A 14720-nucleotide genomic window follows, 5' to 3' on the forward strand; every position below is an offset into this window, starting at 1 on the left:
CAGAACTTTCTTGCTGTGAGGCAACCGCGCTAACCACTGCGCCACCGTGAGAAAACATTGTATCACTAAATATTGTACTTAAGTACTACATCAACAGCAGTTGATGAAGAATGAGTAAAGACAAAGAAGAAGCTGAGATGAAACGTACGGGATAGACTGAGATGAATAAAACGAATGAATGTGCAAAGTTGGTTTGCCAAGGTGCTTTTGCTCCAAGACCGACTGAAAAGTTACATGACTGGGTTTGTTTGAACTGCCTGCTCAGGATTTTTGGTTTTAAAACATGGAAAACACCCATATATGACTCTATACTTTATATATCATCATGAGATGTGAAGGAGAGGAAGAGAATAACTGGAAGGCGATAGTAATTTTTTGCATGCATAATCATGGCTGAACATTCATGCAGGTCTATATCTCTAATCATCTGCAGCAACCGTCATCGTCCCCTGGATTTGTCAAGTATTGTAAGTTGTATGAGTAAGCAAGATTAGCCTCAATATCACGTTTTCATGACCACAATTGAAGCAATTACCCTTCTTTATAAATAAAAAAAATATAAAAAGTCAGATAACCAACCTATGAACTCTAAAAGTAATATCTTTAAAATGTATCTCTGTCAGTGTAAAATAAGTAGGTAAATGAACAGTCATTAATAGAACAACAATGCAAGCCACTGAATCGCAGAGCTAGCTGCAAGAAAACGTACCCATCAGCTGATGCTGCAGACTGTGTAAATGCTTAAAATGTTGCCCATATACCCATAAGTAGCCAGAGGCCACTCTCAATCTTTAAAATAACACCACCCGAAAAGCAATGGTCCACAGCAGCCTGAATGCAAGTCTTTTTTTCTTCTTCTTCTTCTTCATTTAGGCACCACCCTTTAGTCTCAAGTAGGCATGGTCAGGCACAGATATCCGTACAAAAAGGGAGTCCATTGGATGTCTTAATCACCTCCAAAAGCTGTAAACATGTTGTAATTCAAGGTAATGTCAATGTTGCATTCTCAACATTCCTTTACATGCCTTGCTCCCTGACATCTTTGCTCATGACCTCATTTTCACTAATGTCTTCTTCACATTTGTTCTCGTCTGTTGTTATTACACTATTATTTGAGGCTGGAGTAGCTGCAGATAGGGTTGAGTAATTGCCATCTGGTGCAGAAAGCCCTGTCGATTTGTTTTTGACAACATCCTCCTCGTCAACGAGGTTTTCCTCATTGGGAATCTTGTCTTTGGCATTGTTGCAGGACTTAATGGCAGCACGTGTAATCATATATCTCCTGAATGCTCTTTGGATGACAAAGGCTGACAAGTCCTCTTGTTTGTGGCGGAGGGTGGAAGTGATGGGTTCATAGGACACTTTGGAGGGGTTGGAGGCCATGAAGCGTTCCTCCATCTGCCCCCTCAGCATGTCCATCTCCCCACCCTCACCCAGGACACGTTTGGTGAATGCAAACAGGATGTCCAGACAGTGAATGCGCTCACCACTCACCATGGGCAGGTCCATAGAGATCAGTTGGACCGTGTTGGGTTTGGCGATGCGCAGCGGCGGATCTAGGGCATCTGCAAACTCTGAAAGCTTGTGAAATTCCACGAACTGGGTTGCACTAGGATCAAACTTCTCCCAGACCTCGTAGAACATTTCAAAATCATCCTCGCCCAATGGCTCAGCGCTCTCCTCTGTGGCCACGCTGAAGTTTTCCAGGATGACTGCAATGTACATGTTAATAACAATGAGGAAGCAGATGATGATGTAGCTCACAAAGAAGATAATTCCCACGGAGGGGTTCCCACAGTCTCCCTTGATGGAGCTGCCGGGATTTTCTTTATTGACGTCACAGTCGGGGGTATCTCTGTTGAGAATAGGGGCCAGCAGGCCATCCCACCCTGCTGAGGTGGTGATCTGGAACAAGCAGATCATGCTGTTGCCGAATGTCTCAAAATTGAAAAGGTCATCAATACCCGCCTCCTTCTTGACATAAGCAAATTTTGACATCCCAAAGATGGCGTAGATAAACATTACCAAAAAGAGCAGGAGGCCAATGTTGAACAAGGCAGGAAGTGACATCATCAAGGCAAACAAGAGTGTGCGGATTCCTTTGGCACCTTTAATGAGTCGAAGGATGCGTCCGATCCGAGCCAAACGGATGACTCTTAACAAGGTGGGTGAAAAAAAATTCTTTTTTATTATGTTTGAGATGGACATACCTGGAAAGGAAGCAAAACATAAATCAGACAGACTGCAACAGTGTCCTGACAAATTCAACGGCTAGAGTTCAAAAGTCATGACTGTAGTTTCACACAGAGTTGGGTCGTACCTGCTATTGACAGAATGACTACGATGAAGTCAAACACATTCCAACCAATGGTGAAATAGTAATGGCGGAGAGCGAGCATCTTCAACACACACTCTCCCGTGAAGATGATAATGAAGACGAGGTTAATGTAGTAGAGAATGTTGGTCTTCTGAGTCGTCTGTTCATCTGTTTCCACCATCATGGTGACCATGTTAAGGCATATGAGAACCATTATTATAATGTCAAAGGCCTGCTTTGTGGCGAAATCAAAGATAAAGCCTTGAATCTTGTTCTGAAACAGGAGACAAGTGGAGAAAGAAAAGAAAAGAAATGTAAAAACTAAAGGAGTCTAAATATTAGACTGACATGAGAAATGAGAAACAACATGTTCTAAATTATTTTGGCGTACTGCTGGTCGAGGAATTGGCTTTTGTGGTTTCTTTGAGCCCAGCTTTTTCATGGCATTGTAGTATTTCTTCTGTTCCTCCGTCATGAAGATGTCCTGACCTCCAAAGTGAAGAGCAGAAAGAAGGCATGTTAAATGACTGCAAAGGCATTTGCATAAACTGTCGTTAAATCTTCCTCGGAGTCTTAAAAACTCACACTTTATGAACAAGCACCTCAGACAGCAACTGCGGAGGTTTGGATGTTAAATGTTCGGCTAACATTTAAAAATATGAATATTACATTTTAGGGTTAGCAATTGCATTTTTGCGTTCACTTTTGATTTGAAGACTTGTATTAAAACCTGTATTACCATCCATCCATCCATCCATTATCCAAGCCGCTTAGCCTAACCAGGGTCAAGGGATGCTGGAGCCTATCCCAGCAGTCATTGGGTGGCAGGTGGGGAAACACCCTGGACAGGCCACCAGGCCGTCACAGGGCCCACACACACACACACATTCACACTAGCAACAATTTAGTATGGCCGATTCACCTGATCTAGTACATGTCTTTGGACTGTGAGAGGAAACCGGAGCACCCGGAGGAAACCCACACAGACACGGGGAGAACATGCAAACTCCACACAGAGGACGACCTGGGACGACCCCCAAGGTTGGACTACCCCGGGGCTCGAACCCAGGACCTTCTTGCTGTGAGGCGACTGTTCTAACCACTGCACCGCCGTGCCGCCAACCTGTAGTAACAACAGTTGGAAAATATTTAATTTCAAAATGGAAGATATGACACTTATCTTTTTCTTCTGTTGATTGAAGTTGTCGATGATGACACCAATGAAGAGATTGAGTGTGAAGAAGGATCCGAATATGATGAAAACCACAAAGTAAATGTACATTAAAAGGTTGACTTCGTATTCAGGTTGCTCCTCTGGCTGTAATAAAGAAAGAGCATATGAACAATCAGTTTTCAAGTCTTCAGTTTGTACCTTTGAACTCCAGTGAGGTTTTCTGACGGTATATAATATGCATAATATATATTATATAGTATAAAGTATAATATAATATATAATGTAACATGATACAACATAATGAATATAATATTATAAAATACAACAATATGATATAACATAATAAATAATTATTTTTACCCATGTTTGAATAATCGTTCAAGATTTGAGACAATATCATCATATTATCATCATTTCACAAATGCTCTTATGTAAATACAGCTAATACTTTACAGCTTCACCACATGAGGCTGATATTAAAATTTAAATTGTAATTTATTGTTTCAGGCTGTGGGCATGTTCTCTCACTAAGGTTTACAGAAGAGAGAGAAGAGTAGAGAGCGTTTAATCGTCTTACAGCTGACACACACTGGACACACACACACACACACGCATGCAGGGAGTGATGGCGGAAGAAATGTTCCTTCTGCATTTTCCCATCCTGCTATCCTTCCTCCAGGGGTAGCGAGGAGTAGTGGTTAGCCCTTTCCTTTGGCACTCGGGGACCAGTTCCAGGTGGATATCCATGTCGTAGTCAGGGACAGGACAGGAGTGTGTTCTGCATGTTTTTTTGGGGGGGGGGTTCTTCTTGATGCTGGAGGAAACCCACGTGAGCATGGGGGAGAGCATGCAGAGTACACACAGACAGCCACTGCACACTGACAGGCCTGGGGAGAACATGCAACCTCTCCAGTGCCAACCCTGCACTTCTTGCTGTGGGGCAGCAGTGCAAGCACTGTGCCACTGAGCCGGCTTAGACACTATAGCCTGGTACCCATTCTGCTACTCCCACTGTCAGAAGACTACACACCAGTGTTAACTACTACCTGCATAAAATATACCTCTTTGTAAGACATTGTGCCTGTCTACCAGCTAGTCTCAAAAGCAACAGCAAAATTCAAATGGGAAACAAGATGGAATATCACCTGACACATAAAACCCTCATTACCTTGTTACGTGAGTCCACAGCAGCATACATGATGTCCATCCAACCCTTAAATGTGGCCTGCATTAATCAATAAAAAATGTTTATTGGAAAAGGTCCTATGAATGCATTTGGAAATATTCACTGCCCAACAAATGACAAATGTAATAACAACAACATGTGTTTGTACTCTAGCGTAGGTGTGAATGGTGCAACTGTTTATTCTTTAATGCTCTCGCTCACCACTTGTAGAAGTGCCAGGTAACCTGAACCGACGTTGTCAAAGTTGATTTTGACATTCTTCCAGTGAGCGTTTTCCCCCAGGGCTAGGCACTCTGACATGTTGTTCACCACAGACGTGGGGAAAACCTCGTCCGAGGTTGCGTTGACACAGTAGTAGAACTTCCCTGCAAAAAGGTTGACCCCCATGATGCTGAAGATGAGCCAGAAGATGAGACACACCAGCAGCACGTTGAAGATGGAAGGGATGGCCCCTAGCAGGGCATAAACAACCACCTGCAAAACAGCAGAGTAACACATCCTGTCTCAGCAGCCGGCAGAGCTGACTACAGCTAAAGTTGAATGTTCAACACTGCATACTTTGGTAATGGTAAAAATAGGAAAACACAAGAGTGAAGTGTTTAAATGCCATTGCACACATGGGTGTGTACTCATCTTAAGTATTGCTAACACTAAAGCTCATACACAGCAACGACAACAGCGACGTAAAAGGTGAGGAAAGAATATGGAAAGGAGGGAGGACATTACTCAAAGGAGGTATACTATGTATGATCTATTTTTACTGTTTTTGGTGGGTTGCAATCATGTTGAGGAGAAACATCGAAACAGAAAACCTTTGCAGAGGCAGGAGGAAGTCACAAAATTTGTTTACTGTAGATGAAAAAAAAAACAAATAAAACACATGAATATAAAAACGAATAAATTCACATTAAAGGCACCCAGCAAACAATATCCAAATAGTGCAGTTTCAGAGAACACCAATACAGGGCAAGTTATGTAAATGAGAAGCCAGTCATGCAGATCGGGGAGTTGAGTGGCTACCACGTGAGGAGAAAGCATTGCCACAGCAGTGCTGGAGACCCACACAGGCCAACACAACATGGAAGCAGCTGATCGATAACAGTTCCATTGATTTTACTGGCTGGCATCCCTTACCCACCAATTACATAAGTTCTCAAGTACTGTGTACTGTTCACACCGCTTCCCCACTTCCCAAAATATATATATATATATATATATATATACACATGTATACATCACTTCAATAGATACAGAATTTATGAATTTATGAGTATCATTTGGAAAACAGTCAGTCAGGTTATCGACGAGATAATTTAGGGACTGGTTATCACTCATGAGGAGAACTAAGCAAACCCTCTGAAACAAACAACAGCTGGAGAAAGAGGAACAGCACAGGATAGGAATGCCTCGTTTGCATGCATCGAACTATGTGGATTTCTGCTCTCTGTGTACTGCAAAACAACAAAGTGTACGTGAGCTGCCCTTTATCTGACTGCAGAGCGCCAGTGCGCTGTGGTAATGCAGCGGGCTGCTGGCCGATAGTGTCACCGGTGACACACTGTGATAACGTGTGAAACACTGTGAGCCAGGACTGATAGGGGATTCCTGTGCTTCTTACCCTCATGCCGTCGAACCGTGACAAGGCTCTCATGGGCCTCAGTGCTCGCAGGGTCCTTAAGGACTTGATGGCGCTGATCTCAGACAATCCCATGGCGTTGGCTATCAAGCTGACCAGTGAGACCTGTTAACACCACCACACACACACACAATGTCCATGAAGGGACAGTGGCTAAAACTTACAGAGAACACTACCCCATGCTGAAGTTACATGACATATATAATCTGTGGTAAGACATCTTATGGTCTCAACAAAACAGCGTCACACTGTTCATATCTGTGCCTCCTGCCATGGTAGGATAAAGATGTTTTTAGGCAAACCTACATCAACAATGAGGAAATCCAGCCAGCACCAGGCATTTGTGAAATATTTGGCAAATCCATATGCCACCCACTTCAGCAGCATCTCCAGAATGAAAATGTAGGTGAAGATTTTGTCTGAAATCTCCAGTATAGTCTTAATGGTCTTCCTCCCCTCGATGTAGATGTCTTCAAATGCCTGGATGTGAAATGCAATCAGTAAATTAGAACCTGGCTTACAACTTTCAGTAACGCACAATTACCCCACTCTTCCCGAGCCGTCACGGTCTCTGCTCCACCCCCTCTGCCGATCCGGGGAGGGCTGCAGACTACCACATGCCTCCTCCGATATATGTGGAGTCACCAGCTGCTTCTTTTCACCTGACAGTGAGGAGTTTTGCATGGGAGGATCACGCTATTCCCCCCAGTCCCCCCCCCCCGAATAGGTGCCCCGACCGACCAGAGGAGGCGCTAGTGCAGTGACCAGGACACATGCCCACATCCAGCTTCCCACCCGCAGACACAGCCAATTGTGTATTGTGGGACACCCGACCAAGCAGGAGGTAACACGGGGATTTGAACCGGTGATCCCCGTGTTGGTAGGCAACAGAATAGACCGCCATGCTACCCGGACGCCCTGCCAAATAGACTTTGATTTATTACTTTTACACATATCTGACTAATGTAAGATAAGAAGAGGTTTTATGTTCAGTAACTGGTCAGTTTTTGCATTAATTTTGCACCTAACATGACTTAACACCGAAGTCACTCATGTAATGGGAAAATACAGCTTATACAGGTTCTGCTGTAACCTTTGTATTTCCCCATTACACTTTTTACCAGAATATTGATGCATTGATGCATTGATGCATGTTATAACGTTTAAAAAGCTATAAAAGATGAAGTCCTGGCATAAGTAATACGCTTTTGCATAACTAATAAAAATACGTACTATATCATGATAAATTTGCGACATTTGTAAAATAAATTACTGCTCATCACTGCATAAATCTCCCACATGAGATCAGTGAAGTTGACTTATTTCCATAACCATATGATATCTTGAGGTGTGATTATTTTGACGCCAATATGATATTTTCATCCCAGTTTAGCTTCTTTCCTCTCAGCGTCAACAACTGTTCATGCATACCAGCGCTCCACTGCTGAGCAGGATCATGAAGATGATGAAGCTCTCAAACCAGTTGTGCTCCACAATGCGGTAACAGGTCTTCCTCAATGTCCACCACATTTTCCACCAGCCCACGTCCACATTTACCTGGCAACAATGGAACCTTTGTACACAGCCTGAGAATAGAAAAAGGATTTGAAATGCTTAGATGCTGCTCCAGCCACATTAACACGATGCCATATTACACTGTTCCTGCACTGTAAAAATATTACACTATTCATGCACTGTAAAAAATCACACTATTCCTACACTGTAAAGATATCACACTATTCCGGCACTGTAAAAATATCACACTATTCCTGTACTGTAAAAATATTACACTATTCTTGCACTGTAAAAATATCACTATTCATGTACTGAAAAATATCACTATTCCTGCACTGTAAAAATATCACTATTCCTGCACTGTAAAAATATCACTATTCCTGCACTGGAAAATATCACTATTCCTGCACTGTAAAAATATCACACTATTCCTGTACTGTAAAAAATTACACTATTCCTGCACTGTAAAAATATCACTATTCCTGCACTGTAAAGATATGACACTAATCCTACACTGTAAAAGTCTGTTGTTTTTACGGTAAAAAAAACTGGCAGCTGTGGTGGCCAGAACGTTACCATAATAACTACAGTATAACTTTTTCTACTACTTTTCTACTATATATTATGGTATATTTCCGTAATAAAAAAACAAAACAAGGGTATTTAACAGTGGAGGAATGTTTTTTTTTTCCATTAAAGACATGTAAAAATGATTGGTTTGGCTGATATATATATTTACGGTGTCTCACTGACACAGTTACTGTATTCGACCCATTTAGAGTTTATGGTCTTTTACTGTCATGGTTTGACAGTTTTTCACCGTAAAATCTAGACATTTTTTACAGTGTGGGCTTATGTCGTAATAAATGGGACTAAATTTTGTGTCGATATTACATTCAAATTAGAACCATAGAACTATAAAAAATTCTTTAAACCATGCCACGTGTTCACGTACGTTAAATCTGATGTCATTTTTTACGGCACAATTGAAAACTTTTTTCATGACTTCACATTTGCTTAATTTTACTCTCATCATGCTGTTGTTGAACTGTTATTTTGAATGCTAGGAGTCCAACAGAATTTTGGAAATTTTGTTTAATGGGCATTAATAAGTTGCGAGTGTTAAGGGATTCAGCTGCGTAAGTCTTCCCTTTATGATTATGTTGATGTGGACTCCTTATTTCTTCTTCTACATTTTCAAACTTGTGATATTTGTAATACTAAATAATTAACTCTTAATCTATTGAAATGTTCTGACATATACTATGTCGATTGTTTAGCACCAGTAATGCTAATACTGACAACAACAGCCTTTTTTTGGGATTTTTCCCCAATTGTACTTGGCCAATTACCCCACTCTTCTGAGCCGTCCCGGTCTCTGCTCCACCCCCTCTGCTGATCCGGGGAGGGCTGCAGACTACCACATGCCTCCTCCCATACATGTGGAGTCGCCAGCTGCTTCTTTTCACCTGACAGTGAGGAGTTTCACCAGGGGGGCGTAGCGTGTGGGAGGATCACGCCATTCCCCCCAGTCCCCCCTCCCCCCGAACAGGCGCCCCAACCGACCAGAGGAGGCGCTAGTGCAGCGACCAGGACATATACCCACATCCGGCTTCCCACCCGCAGACACGGCCAATTGTGTCTGTAGGGACGCCCGACCAAGCCGGAGGTAACACGGGGATTTGAACCAGTGATTCCCATGTTGGTAGGCAACGGAATAGACCGCTATGCCACCCAGACGCCACAGCAACAAAAATTATATTGCAGCGAATTCAGGGGGGCAGTCTGGGAACCGTCGCCACAGCCAGGACGTGAACTTATATCTCCCGCACCGTGGGCGACAACGTTAACCAGTCGACTAAAGGGTCCGACCCGTTAGCCAAGGGCTAACGTGTCTACTTATCCATGCACGTTACAATATTAACAACAACAATAACAATGATAGTAGTAGTAGGAGTAGCATTAGTAGCTGTATCAGTAGTAGTAATAGTAGCACTCTTCACCATCTGTAAAGCAGGCATCAGGGTCCATGGACTCTTCCAGTTCAGCATCCACGGAGTCTCTTCCCTCCCCATGTGCATTGAAGACCACTGTGCTTCCATCAGATGAACTCATCTGACCATCATCATCCACCATCTGCAGACGGAGTCAGGAAAAGCTTGTGTAAGCAAATCAAACATCATTGGAAGGACCTGCAATGCTGATGGGAAACGTAGCACCTAACCATAAGCTGAATACTTATATGTACTGATGATATACGTGGCTATGACTACAGAGTACTGAATGATGCAAGACTATCTGCCCTGGGAAAACTTCCATTCCCACATTTTTTCTCAACAAGAATTAATTAATTTCATATGAAAACAGTCCAAAATACCAACAGATCTGTACACGTTCAGAAGAATTGTACGCATTCAGAATAATGGCACACATTCAGAATAATTAGCATTAGCATTCTGTTGGAATAAATAGTTGCGTCTTGCTAAAGGCCGCAGGTAAGAATGACTTTGCAAATATCACTGACATGCATTCACTAGAAATGCATGTTTCAATCATGCCTGTGATAACCAAACAACACATGTGGTCCAGTATTTTCATGTCCATGTCCAGTATTTCATAACCTAAATCTTGCACCTTGAGTGACAATATTTTACAAAAATATAAACACTGACATGAAAACACATATGCCCAACATCTGCACAGTTGATGTACATGTGAATGACTTCAAAAATATTCAACATAGGGTATCTGCATTAGCCTAACAGCAGTCAAGCAGTGGTGCTCTTAAACCAAGAAAGCATTGAGGAGTCTGCAACACAGGACCTGGTCCAGTTTTCTGTTCCCTTAGCTTGAGACAGGGAAATCCAACTGTATCAAATGAGATAACTTGGGAGGTTAATGTAATAAGGTTGAGGGTGAGACAGCCAGGTTGCTTCCTATAGGGCTTTAAATAAGCCATGGTGGTTTTATGCCTGTTTAAATCACAATGGCTAGAATCCCATGTATTCAAATAGTGAAAATACACAAATAATTAAATAATAATAATGAAATTATAACATAATATATAATGAAATATAATATAATGATTATTAGAATAAATAATAATATAATTATTATTATATTGTATAATAATATACAATAATGACTGCTGGGATAGGCTCTAGCATCCCCACAACCCTAAGTAAGGCTAAGTGGTTTGGATAATTGATGGATGGGTAATGAAATAAAATAGTAGATATCATACCACTGGACACGTCATATTTATGCCCTGCAGGATGGGTCTTGACTCGCAAAATTTTCATGGAGCCAATGACACAATAAATGAATGGTGTATATACTATTACTTTACAGCCAGTTCTGTGAAATCCAAGAATATGGCTCACAAGACAAAATAGAAATATCTCAAAAGAGTGAGTGATCTGTACGGGTTGGCAGTATTTGTAATAACACGGTCTCTCCCTCAGCCTTTTGCTGTGATCCTTCCTACAGGGTGTGTCTCCTAATAGCACTGAGATGAGAGCAGCCTGAATGCCTTCCTGGAGACAGCAGCATCACTGGGCTGTCCGGGGACCAGCTAATGCAGAGCAGGGAATAATTCAAGCATGCTACTGTGATATACTGTAACCGCTAAACGAAGTGTGCTGTTTCTGCTACCACTCAAGCTTCAACCGCCCAGTCAGTTTGAATGAGATGCGATTTACACCTCTTTTGAGGGGGGGGATCATGATTCACATTTTGGTAGATATACTGGATTTTTAGGTAACACTTTAGTATGGGGAACATATGCTAAGTAACAAAAACTTAATTTAGAGTAATTTAACACTATGAACACTTGTAGTTTTGTGTGTTGTTATGTAAGAACAGAGCATATTCATTAAGTGTTAGTAAGGGAGAATAACTCTTCTTGTGGTACTACCACCTTATAAAGGCCATACTAAGCAAAGCATATTGAGATGGTACTACTAATAAGCAATAATTCTGAGGTTATAGAGGGAAAACTCATAGTTAATGGCTCACTGGTTGTATAATAAGGCCATGCAGAATAGGGCATTAATGAGTACGTAATACTGACCAATTAAGAGCCAATATTTTGCTAATTTGCATGCTAATAAGCACCTAATTAATGGTGACTATGTTCCCCATACTAAAGTGTTACCGATTTTTAGTAGAATTTCTTTTGAAATGTATCACCGAAAAAGCCATTAATAATCATCAGCATTACCTGTAGTTGTAAATGCATGCCCCAGCGACATTATCTGCTTGGAAAACATCTCAATACTGAAATTGTATGAAAACACAATTATTTTTCTTTTTCTTTTCTTTTTTTTTTACCCTATTTCTTTATTTTCCCTGAAATCTATTTTTAATTGTTGTGAACTTTCCCAAAATGAGTTCCTACCTGTGAAAAGGTTCCACCCCAGTGGTTTTAAACGCACACCTTTTGTTCCCCGGGGGCGCTGTTCTGGTGTGACGCCTCTGAGCCTAGCCTCGCCAGTCACATTTTCTAACGCTCTCTCCATTATCTTACATATTTTCTCCATTTGTTTTGTTTAAAGATGCATTACGGTGACACACACAGTGCTGTGAGGCGCTAACGAACTTATTGGTCTATCCTCCATTGTATAAATGAGTTGTAATTCTGATTTAGACTATTCATGCGTTTGCTAATTTAATTAGCCCTGTGCTAGCTTCAATGGCGGCTGGCCAGTACAGGGCAGTGGGGCACCGCCCCCTTCAAACATCAAGAGATGAAAATCTACTTAAACATGTTAAATATAATTTAGTTGTATAATTCAAATAATGATGAAATAAAAGTGTTTTCAGTCTGTGAGCGCCTGTCAGCAGCCATTACATATTGGTTCAAAGGGTATTTGGTTGATTACTGTCTGAATACATGTACTTCCTGTCTGAATACATGTACTTCCTGTCTGAATACATATTCTTCCTGTCTGAATACATGTACTTCCTGTCTGAATACATGTACTTCCTGTCTGAATATATATACTTCCTGTCTGAATACATGTACTTCCTGTCTGAATACATATACTTCCTGAGTGAGGGGCGCCGGCCAAATGATACCTTATGCAAGCCCTCAAACTTGTGGTGAACAGGTGACCTGAGGCTGCTCTCTGATTGGTTTCTTCAGATTTCCTGTGCCCCAGACACTCCCACTTTTATTGGTATTGTTTTAATGTTTTTTGATCTAATGTGATTGGACAATTCTCGTGGCTGTCAATCACGTTCACACCCACCACCACGCCTCGTCTCGACTGTCAATCATCCACCGTCTACGAAACCCTGATAAAATCTATAGACTAATCCGGCGAAGTACCGGAAGTTAACAAGTCGCCATTGCTGCGGTGGCGCTTCCCTACAATACGCGCGCGTTTGAATGCAAGCTGTGCAAAGAAGTGTACAATTTTCTACTTTTATCTTTTTAACATTATTCAACGTTACATTTGACGACGATGTCTAGGAAGTCGGGAAGAAGCTGTGCAGTTCTCGGCTGCTCCAACAGTAGTGGCAAACTTCACGTTTGGAAAAAGACTGAATGCGAAGTACACAAGCCTTTACTTCATGAAGACTGCCCCTGTCTGAGACCACACGGTTTACATAGAGTCCCTGGCCGTGCAGAGGACCAAGATACTCTTCAGAAGTGGATTAAGAAAACCAACAGACAGGACTTTGTTCCCAATAAAAACAGCACGGTAGGTTTTGGTTAACAGTCGACAATCTATATTCATCTCACAATGACTAACGTTAGCAGCTGCCTAGCCTAACATGGTGAAACGCGTCTTTAAGCTAACCTTGCTTAGCTTACGTTAAGTTAGCTAGCGTTAGTGGGCTGCGGTGGTCGCACATAATAAATTAACTCAACCAGCTAACTGGCGTTATCGTGAAAATATACAACGTTAACTGCTCTAATGTTAACTGGCAGCCCTATGTTTAATAGTGGAAGTGACTTTTTTTAACCATGGAAAACTTAACAGACAGCCAATAAGTCTAGCTACATTTTATGTCGAAGTTTTTCATCAAGTAACGTTAGCTGAACTTATTTAGAAAATCGACAATCTTTGCAAAAGCGTACATAGCTAGCTACACAAACGTTAGTTACTTCATCACTTGAAATGCGGCGGATGGTTAAGTGGTCATTTTTTTCTCTATCTGGCTATTGACATAACCGATGTCTAACTAATACATACAATTTGAATAACATTAAGCTTGCCATCCATAAGGTACCTTCATCAGTAACTGGGGGCCACTGTCTAACGTCGTCAATCCAGCTACCGATGCTGCTGTCACTTAGCAGGCATTAGCAAACATTGCTACTTGCCACCGCAGTAAAGGCGGCGGCGCTAGATGGCGGAACACACAAATTGGTCGAGAAGCCCCTGACTGCAGCCTGCAGGTCTGTGATGTGTTCAGCGTTGGCTGTGACGTGTGCGATGGGGGCGGAGTCGGTGACGTGCTCAATGTTTGTACAGTAACGCACGCGAGAACGCCAGTGTCGGTACTTGATCCACTCGCCCTGCTCGGGGCCCTACGACTACAGATGACATCACTACTTCACGCATTATGATTGGATAGGGGCTTGGGTAGGGGCTAGTTCAGTTTAGGAACAGCGGGAAACAGTGGATTGACGTTAGACTCGTTCACTCGTCCAGGACCCCCCTTCCTGAGCCTGCGGCCTGGCTCCTTAGATGCAGCTCGGGCCTTCGGCCCTTGCACCTTTACTAACTAACTCTATGTCAACGTGGATTGTAAAAAACCCTCAGCTAAATAACTATAAAGCTAGCATTAAACAACGCTAGCTGGCAACATAATCCGTGACTGCTGATTCATGCTAGCTAATGTTCGTGCAATGGCGGGAATCGCAAACCAGTGAACTTGA

The 14720-nt window shown here is 42.1% G+C and overlaps 1 protein-coding gene across 1 annotated transcript in view; it reads right to left on the reverse strand.

The window, feature by feature from the left end:
- Positions 1–908: 908 nt before the first annotated feature.
- Positions 909–14720, reverse strand: part of LOC130133160 (sodium channel protein type 2 subunit alpha-like) — a 29319-nt gene continuing 15507 nt past the window's right edge. Inside the window, exons 17-26 of the mRNA XM_056301943.1 lie at positions 9832–9964; positions 7745–7899; positions 6620–6793; positions 6296–6418; positions 4879–5151; positions 4651–4716; positions 3498–3626; positions 2709–2813; positions 2321–2591; positions 909–2210 (exon numbers count right to left, since the gene is read on the reverse strand). Of these exons, the coding sequence (XP_056157918.1) occupies positions 1018–2210; positions 2321–2591; positions 2709–2813; positions 3498–3626; positions 4651–4716; positions 4879–5151; positions 6296–6418; positions 6620–6793; positions 7745–7899; positions 9832–9964 (2622 nt within the window). The 3' untranslated portion in view covers positions 909–1017. The remainder of the gene's footprint in view (positions 2211–2320; positions 2592–2708; positions 2814–3497; positions 3627–4650; positions 4717–4878; positions 5152–6295; positions 6419–6619; positions 6794–7744; positions 7900–9831; positions 9965–14720) is intronic.

Source organism: Lampris incognitus, unplaced genomic scaffold, assembly GCF_029633865.1.
Source record: "Lampris incognitus isolate fLamInc1 unplaced genomic scaffold, fLamInc1.hap2 scaffold_241, whole genome shotgun sequence".
Classification (NCBI taxonomy): Eukaryota; Metazoa; Chordata; class Actinopteri; order Lampriformes; family Lampridae; genus Lampris; species Lampris incognitus.